The sequence below is a fragment of the Elephantulus edwardii genome, unplaced genomic scaffold (genome assembly GCF_000299155.1).
Source record: "Elephantulus edwardii isolate Elephantulus edwardi_28Jun2011 unplaced genomic scaffold, EleEdw1.0 scaffold00128, whole genome shotgun sequence".
NCBI lineage: Eukaryota > Metazoa > Chordata > Mammalia > Macroscelidea > Macroscelididae > Elephantulus > Elephantulus edwardii.
This window is the reverse complement of record NW_006399878.1, coordinates 1,937,997-1,947,708: the sequence shown is the minus strand read 5'-3', so window position 1 is coordinate 1,947,708 and position 9,712 is coordinate 1,937,997. Positions and strand designations below refer to the sequence as shown.

Sequence of the window (9,712 nt, the reverse complement as noted above, 5' to 3'; positions counted from 1 at the left end):
TCTGGGATCATTTAACGTTCTGCCGAAAGCATCCTTGATTATAGCAACTCGAGGTTTGAATTTGTTCTTTAGTTCCTTGAGCTTAAGATATGCTGAGTGAGTTCGGCCCTTTTGATTTTCTGACTCCAGCTCCTTGCACATTTCATTGTAATATTTTGCTTTGTCATCCCGTGTTGCCTTTTGAAATCTTCTATTCAACTCTTTAGTATCTTGAACATTTAGATAACACAAAAGTTAACTCCGCAATAAGGGATATACCTTTAACTTGCTGGTCTGTCTAATACTTCTCTAAATCTGAACATTCACATTGAGACAGACTAGGAAGAAGGATTGGCCATCCACTTCTGAAATAGCAGGCCTCTGAAAACCCTATGTACAACAGAACAAATGTGGTGGTAGCCAACAAATATTTGTAGCTATTAAATGAGTTTTGCTCACTTCAGAATATAGATTGAATAGATATGGAGAGAGGTGCTCTCCCTTCTCATTTTAAACCGTGCAGTGTTCCCCCACCCTGTTTGCTCAGTAGCCTCTTGGTCCAGGTATAGGTTCCGCATGAGCATAGTCAAGTGTTTTGGGACTCCCATTCTTCTCGTTGTCAACCACACTTGTTATGATCCATGCAGTCAATTGCCTTTGCATAATCAGTAAAGCACAAATACACATTCTTCTGGTATTCTTTACTTTCAGCCAGAATCCATCTGACATAAGCAGTGATATACCTGGTGCCACAGTCTCTTCTAAATTCTGCTTGAACTTCTGGCAGTTCCCTATCTCTGTACTGTTCTAGACATTTTTGAATGATCTTTAGCAGTATTTTGCTTACTTGTGATATTAATACTTTTCGATAGTTTCCATATTTAGTTGGATCACCTTTTTTGGGAATGGGAGCAAGTACAGACTTCTTCCAATCTGTTGGCCAGATAGCTGTCCTCCAAATTCCCTGGCATAGACTGGTGAGCACATCCAAGGCTTCATCTGTAAATTGAAAAAGTCAGTTGGTATCCCATTGATTCCTGGGACCTTATTTTTTGTCAATGAGTTCAGTGCAACTTCTACTTTCTCTTTCATTACTTTCTGAAATTTTTCATCGTCAATCTGTTATTTCTGGTACAGTAGTTATTTGTATTCCATCCATCTCTTTTGATGCTTTCTGGACCATACAATATATTGCCCATAGCATCTTTCAGTATTGTGACACGAGCCTTAAATTTGTTTTTCAGTTCTTTCAGCTTGAGAAAGGCAAAGCGAGTTCTTCCCTTTTTTATTCTCCAGTTCTAGCACTGTGCACATTCCCGGGCCTTGAAACCTTCTGTTTAATGTTTTCACTTTGACATGTTTTCCTTTTGTTTTAGCTTCTTGATGCTCTAAGGAGTGTGGTGGCATCAGGATTGTAGGGAGACTAATCAATAACCTGTGTTATGCAGATGGCACAACCTTGCTTGCTAAAATTGAGGAGCATTTGAAGCACTTGTTGCAGAAAATCAAGGAATGAAGCCTTCAGTATGGATTGCATCTCAGTATGAGGAAAGCAATGATTCTTACCACAAGACCAGTAGACAGTGTTAAAATGGATGGAGAGGAGATTGAAACTGTCAACAGCTTCATCTTGCCAGGATCCACAGTTAACACCCTTGGTACCTGCAGTTGGGAAATAAGGAAATGTATTACTCTGGGAAAATCTGCAGTTAGTGACCTCTCAAAATTATTGAGGAGTAATAATGTCAGTTTGAAGACTAAGGTGTGTCCAATTACTGCTGTGCATCTGAAAGCTGAACAGTGAATAAGGATGACAGAAAAAGAATTGACACCTTTGAGCTGTAGTGTTGGAGAAGAACATTGACTATCCCAAGGATGGCCAAGAGAGTGAACAGATATATTTTGGGGAGGGTGCAGCTGGAACATTCTTTTGAGGCAGGAATGATGACTTTACCTCACATACTTTGGGCGTGCTGCTAGGAGGGGCTGTTTATTGGAGAAGGACATAACGCTGGGAAGGGTGGAGGGTCAACGATGGAGAGGAAGACCCTCAACCAGGTGTAGTGACATGGTGACTGCTGCATTGGGCTCCTGTGTGTCATGAAGTATGAGGATAGAAAAGGGTACAGATCTTTAGTTTATAGGGTCACTATGAGTCATACTCAACTAGAAGGTATCTAACAGCAACAATTAAATGAATTAAAGTTATCAGTTCATTTTCTTGATTATATTAGCCACATTTTAGATGTTTTTAAGGGGGCACGTGCTGTGAGTGGAAGCTTTGGGCAGCACAGAGAAACATCATTAAGCAGTGTTGCAGAAAGTTCTATTGAATGTCTATAATCTAGGAAACTCATTCAAGGAAAAGTTGAAAAAAGCTAATCAGGATTTGCAAAGTTATTTAACCAAATGAATTTTTTTTTTAATTTTAAAAATATTTATTTATTTGAAGAATTGTTTTTAGAAGGCTCTATGGTGCAGTAATGGACAAAGTAGTACCTATCTCACATTTACTACATATAGTTAAATAAGGTTATTTATACAAAGCACATAGATTTCGTATGGTGTCTGAAACATCACTCATTGGTGTTTAGTTATAACTAAATTATAGCTGACTCTCCAGTGGGTTTTCAGAGGCTGTCATTTATGTAAGAGTAAATTCCCATCATCTTTTCTCCAGTTGAGCAGCGGTGGATTTGAACTGCCTGCCTTGGGTAGACAGTGCAACTCCCTATTTACTATGCCATCAGCTACATATTTAGGTGGTAAAATATTTTACTCATCTGCAAAATTATTTGTTTTATGTCATTCAATCATTAGAACAATGGCAACTTGGGGAGGTTCTACTCAGTGTGCACTGGATGAAGAAGAAGGAGATGAAGATGGTTACCTTTCCGAAGGAATCATCCGGACTGATGAGGAGGAGGAAGAGGAGGAGCAAGATGCCAGTTCGAATGATAACTTTTCTTTGTATCCTAATGGTGTGAATCATAATTCCTCTAATGTAAAGGAAACTAAAAATAGGTTAGTTGTAGTATTGTAATTTTTTGCTTGATTTGAAGTATTGTTTGGGTAGATCTCAGCTAGACTGGATCAAGGTTCATAGGCTTTGATCTTCCATTTTGTGGGAATTAAACAAAAGGGAATATTCCTAAGTGTTGAAATGTTGATAAAGGTCTGTCAACAAAGCTATAAATTACATTCTTATTCATAACAGTATTGTTTATAAAAGATTGCTTAGATTATGGACCTTCTACTTGATTTTAGAGTATTATGTGAGTAAACAACATTAATGGAATAACAAAGTATAATAATTAGCATATTCATTCTTCAGAATATAGAATTGTACAAATACTTCTGGTAAAATTAATGAGAAAAGACTGGAGAGGAATAAAAACAATAATTATACAAGTCTAGAAATCAGAAATTTTCCATATTCTATTTTAGAACTTAGAAAGCAGGCCTATGAGAAAAGAAGGTGTCAGAGTTTTATTGCCGTACTTTTAAATTGCAGTTACTATATATGAGGACTCAATGCTTTAAATCTTTTGTTAGGTGGAAGAACAATCGCCCTTTTTCAGCAGATGGAAATTACCGTCCATTAGCCAAGACGAGGCAACAGAATATCAGCATGCAGCGTCAAGAAAACCTTCGTTGGGTGTCAGAACTTTCTTATGTGGAAGAGAAGGAACAATGGCAAGAACAAATTAATCAACTAAAGAAACAGCTTGATTTCAGTGTCAGTATTTGTCAGACTTTAATGCAATATCAGCAGGTAAAGTTTAAAAGAAAGTGAATTTCAATATAGCTTCTTTATTATTTTTTGACACCGTCCAAATTTTTCTTGTGCTATTTATAGCTTATATATTTATTACAAAATTTTTATTTCCATAGACTCTCTCTTGCCTACTACAGACTCTTCTCACGGGTCCTTACAGTGTTATGCCCAGTAATGTTGCATCTCCTCAAGTGCACCTTATAATGCACCAATTGAATCAGTGTTATACTCAGCTAACATGGCAACAGAATAATGTTCAAAGGTAAATGATTCCTTGACATTATACTAGAATTCAGTTATCTTAGGGTCATAAGCTAAAACTACATATTAAAATATGACAATATTATGACATCTGTCACTTGAATTATAAACAGTAATTTTCTCATTGTTCTCTTTTAATACATTAGACTTCTTTTGTTTTTAATAATTTATTTTGACTTAACTGATTTCCCTGAGACGTTAGTTATACCTCAGATAAATTGAACAAAAAAGGAGTTTTTTGCAATTATCCTGCTGTTTGATAGAAAGCCTGTTTAGTTCAGTTCTTATTTTAAAAGCTAGACTGGAGTTAAAGTAGAAGAGCAAGCTAATGCTTGTCATAAGTGTTAGAACATCAAAGTTCTGCATACTGATAAATCATTTATATATTCTTGTACATATTTCAAATAACTGGTAGCATAACTGGTTTTTAAATTAACATTTTAAATATTTACAGGTTAAAACAAATGTTAAATGAACTTATGCATCAACAAAATCAGCATCCTGAAAAACCTGGAAGCAAAGAGCGAGGCAATAATGCATCTCACCCACCTTCTCCCAGTTTATTTTGTCCCTTCACTTTTCCAGCACAGCCTGTAAATCTATTTTCCTTACCTGGATTTACTAACTTTTCATCATTTGCACCAGGTAGGTGACTGAAAATCTAAAGGGAAATGAAAATGCAGGGATTGAGAGTATCGTTTGTATTTTGCATGATCTTGCAAGTCTGTTTTTGGATGATTAATATTTGCAAAGAAAGTTTTAAACTTTTTCTGTGTTGATTCTTGAGAATTCTTAATATAAATGAATATAAATATATGCCATTTATGATGGCGTAGTCTTCGACCTTTGATTTATTCAACAGCTGTTTATTAAATGGGAAGGAAATAACCTATTCAATTTTGCCTGTATTTCAAGCACTGTAAAACATTCGAATGAAGATTAGTAAGGAAAAGCCTTTCTAGACAAGCTTCATATTTTATTAGAGAAAGAATGTCAATAGACTAAAACATACATTTAAGTTGGACTTTTACTCAGGTTTGTGGTGGGTTTTTTTTTCCCTGTATCAGAAAAAAAAGTTGTGCCAGGTCTTATGTAAGCTACTTAGCATTTAAAGATGAGTACGAGTGATCCTTTAAATAGAATTTTATTTAACTTGACCTAAGGAAACAAAGGTCCTAACCACATGATCAACAGCCAACATTATGATAGATGGAAAAAGTACTGAAGATGATAGTGATTTCATCTTACTTGTATCAATACTCAGCATCCTTTGTACCAACAGTCAGAAAATCAAGAGATGTATTACATGGGACAAGTTGGCTGTCACAGGGACTTCTCCAAAATGGTGAAGAACAGTGATGTCAGTTTGAATACTTCAGATGTATCTGATCCAGGCATTGCTCTTCCGAGTCTCCTGCTGCGCATCATAGAGCTGGACAGTGAATAAAGATAACAAAGAAGAATTGATGCCTTTGAATTGTTTAGGAGAAGAGTGCTGAATGTTCCACAGATTGCCAAAAGAACAAACAGATATGTCTTGGAAAATGTACAGCCAGAGGGCTTCTTGGGAGCAAAGATGGCAAAGCTTCATCTTTTATACATTGGCCATGTTGCTAGGCTAGCTATTCCTTGGAAAGGGACATCATGCTTGTAAAGAAGGTAAAAATGACTCCCAACAAGGGGATGAACTTACATAGTGACTTCAGGAGTAGGTTCTGGTATATTCGAGGTGCTGTGGATGGCATAGGCTAGGGCAGGGTTCAGACTGGCTGTTCGTTGGATCATATGAGTTGTACACATCTCAGTGGTACCTAATAATAGCAAGGTATTGATGGTAAAGATAAAAAGGAGTAGTTCAAGAGAATAAGATGGTCTCCTAAGGGAACTCTGGTAGCCTAGTGATAAAGAATTGTGCTGCCAATGCAAAGGCACATGGTTCAAATCTACCAGCTGCTCCATAGAAAAAAGATGGGTAATCTCCTCCCATTTAGTTTTGTAAAGCCCGATGGAAGGTCAATTTTGAGGTGGTTCTAACTCAGAGACACGTAATAACAGCAACAATGATGAAGCAGTAGGATGAACAGGTTAAGTAACCAGTTAGATGTGGATGATAAAGGAGGAAGAGTGGAAAGTGTTTGTTTCACAAGGAAATGTAAGATAGAGGCTGTGTGACAATTCCTAAATGCCAGATTGTGTTAATATTGTTATAAAGATACTTTCATTTTTATAGAGGTGACATCACAGCAGGACCAGATGACATTAAATTCATAATATTGGAATAACATTGAAAAGCTGCACACTGATAAATTTGAAAACCTAGAATAAATGGAAAAATTCCTTGAAACTCATGCCCTACCCAGATTGACAAGAAAAGATAGAGAACACTTGAACAGACCCATTACAAAAGAAGAAATTGAAAAGGTAATTAAAAGACTTCCCCATAAGAAAAATCCTAGACCAGATGGCTTCACAGCTGAATTCTACCAAACATTCAGAGAGGATCTATCACTAATTCTAATTAAACAATTTTAAAAAATTGAAAAAGAAGGAATACTTCCAGAGTCATTCTATGAAGCAAGTATAACCCTAATACCAAAACCAGGCAAAGATATTACCAAGAAATAAAACTATAGACCAAAATCTCTCATGAATATAGATGCAAAAATCTTTAACAAAATCTTAGTCAAAGGAATCCAAAGGCACATTAAAAAAAAAGCATTCACTGTGACCAAGTGGGATTCATAAGTATGCACAGATGGTTCAGCATAAGAAAAACAATCAACATAACTCATCATATTAACAAAGTAAATAACAGGAACCCTGTGATCTTAGCAATTGATGCAGAAAAGGCATTTGACAAAATTTAACACCCTTTCCTGATAAAGACATTCAGCAAAATGGTAATAGAAGGGAATTTTCTCAACACAGTGAAAAGTGTATTTGCAAAACCAAGAGTAAATGTCATTCTCAATGGAGAAAGACTGAAAGCATCTTTCTTGAGAACATGGACCAGACAAGGATGCCCACTGTCACCACTTCTATTCAATATTGTATTGGAAGTGCTTGCTAGGGCAGTATGACAAGAGAAGGAAATAAAAGGCATCCAGATCGGCAAAGAGATGGCTGAACTGTCGCTATATGCAGACGATATGATAGTGTACACAGAAAATCCCACTTAACCTGAAAACTGTTAGAGCTAATAGGCCAGTTTAATAGAGTAGCAAGATGTAAGGTCAATATTCAAAAATCAGAGGGATTTCTCTCTAGTAACGAAGAGAACTCAGAGAAGGAAACCAGGAAAGGAATACTATTTACAATAGCTAACCACAAATTGAGATGCTTCGGGGTGAACCTAACTAGAGATACAAAAGACCTTTACAAAGAAAACTACAGAACATTTCTGCAAGACAAAATAAAGAACCTAAAGAAATGGAAAAATGTGCCCCGTTCAAGGACAAGACGACTCAATGTTGTGAAAATGACAGTCCTACCAAATGCAATCTACATATTCAATGCAATCCCAAATCCAAATACCAAATTCATTTTTCAAGGAGGTCAAAAGGGAAATTGTCAAGTTCATTTGGAGATGAAAGAGACCTTGAAGCAGCAAAACACTTCTGAGAAGCAAAAGTGGGAGGCATAGGACTTTTGACCTCAGAACCTCTTACAGTGTTAACAGCTATAATCACCAAAACAGCATGGTTCTGGTACAATGACAGGAACATAGACCAATGGAACAGAATTGAGAACCTAGTAATAGACCCAGCTACCTATCGTCAACTGACATTCTACATAAAACCTATCAAATGAGGAAATGACAACCTCTTTTAACAAATGATTCTGGCTAAACTGGACTGCTACCTGCGGAAAGCTGAAACAGGATCCACATCTCGCACCATAAACAAAAATCACCTCAAGGTGGATAAGAGACTTGGAAGTAAAAGCCCCAAACCAAAAAGTTCATAAAAAACAAACTGAGATCAAGCTTAGAAAGCCTAGTCTACAGTATAAAGAGACTGCCAAATATAGCCAGAAATGCACAATTTGAAGAGGATAACATTAATGAATGGGATCTTCTAAAAATTAAAATCCCTGTGTGCATCAAAAACTTTACCCAACAGGGTAAAAAGAAAACATACCAACTGGGAACAGACAACCATTTGACAATACCATCTTAGACAAGAGTCTCGTAATGAGTTTGTAGAACACTCCTGGGCCTCCAGAAGAAGGACTGATAACCCAATTAAAAAATGGGCAAAAGACATGCAAAGAATTTCCATGGAGGGAGATACTCAGATGGCTGACAGAAGAAATGCTCCAAATCACTGGCAGTGAAGAAAGATGCGAATCAAAACGACAGTGAGATACCATCTCACTTCAGTAGCAATGGCAAAGTTTAACAAGACAGAAGTAATAAATATTGGAGAGGATGTGGCGAGATATGAACTTTTATACATTATTGGGGGGACTGTAAAATGGTACAACCAGTCTGCAAGGCAGCTTGGCACTTCCTCAAAAGGCTGAAAACATAGAAGTTCCATATGACCCAGCTATTCCATTGCTTGGAATATACCCCAAGAAAATGAGAACTGAGGCTCAAATGGAAACTTGTACAATTGTTCATAGCAGCATTATTCACCATTGCAAGAACATGGAAACAGCCCAGGTGTCCAACCACAAATGAATGGATTGAGGAGTTGTGGTACATTCATATAATGAAACACTACACAGTACCAGAAGTAATGATTTTGTAAATTACTACCTAACTTGGGAGGGACTGGAGAACATTATGCTCAGTGAACTAACTCAGTTCTACAAGGACAATTACTGTATAAAACCATTATTGTAATGTGAGTGTGAGGATCCAAGGGCGGGGGGGTGGCTGTTAATCTTAGGGTTGCATAGTTTGATAGGGCAGTGGTGAAGGAAATGGGAAGGATCTTTTGTGAAAAACAGTGTATTCAAATTTTGGAAATATTTCAGTATAACCAAAAAATAGCATTTTTAAAATATAACAAGCTTTTTAGTTCTTGAATTTTAATGTTGACAACAGACATGTTTTCAGTAGACTTTAAAGAAATGATTTGAAGAACTTTACATGTTGTTCCTTTTATTGTTCACAAAATAGTTTTATAAAATTTTCCTTGATCCCTTCTCCCCCAAAACTATTAAAAGTCCCATGTACATAACCACTAATACAACACTGTATGGTATTATGTATTTGATCATATTTCATATTGGGAAGACTGTAAGCATTTTTTTGTTGTTGATTGCCATCATGTTGAACATGACTCATAGCGACCCTATGAACAAAGAGCCTTAAGCCTTTCTATAACTATTGGCATTTATCAAAGTCTGTAGAGTTTCCAGAGGCATGTTGTGTAGGAAGTGGATGCCCACTGTAAGTATTTTAGAGTCATGCAAATCTTAGGTCTTGCCAGCTCTTCTATGGACATTTTTAATTTTTAAGCCTTTTTTCTCATTGACAAAACACTGTTGGCAACACAGTATTGAGTATTAACAACAAAAGCCTAGAATAATTCCTGAAAACTAGCAATGATTTAATAAATGTTGTTGTTGTTGTTATCAAGTCCCTTGCGACTCATAGCGACCCTATGTACAACAGCCCTAAACTCTGCTCTGTCCTGTGCCAATCGCACTGTCTCTGACACTCCCATCCCAATTATCCCAGTC

The 9,712-nt window shown here is 36.6% G+C and overlaps 1 protein-coding gene across 1 annotated transcript in view; it reads left to right on the top strand.

Moving 5' to 3' along the window:
* Window positions 1-9,712, top strand: part of PCM1 (pericentriolar material 1) — a 161,684-nt gene that overhangs the window by 63,373 nt on the left and 88,599 nt on the right. The window contains exons 17-20 of the mRNA XM_006893547.1: window positions 2,800-3,003; window positions 3,535-3,754; window positions 3,874-4,019; window positions 4,473-4,663. Coding sequence (XP_006893609.1) covers window positions 2,800-3,003; window positions 3,535-3,754; window positions 3,874-4,019; window positions 4,473-4,663 — 761 coding nt within the window. The remainder of the gene's footprint in view (window positions 1-2,799; window positions 3,004-3,534; window positions 3,755-3,873; window positions 4,020-4,472; window positions 4,664-9,712) is intronic.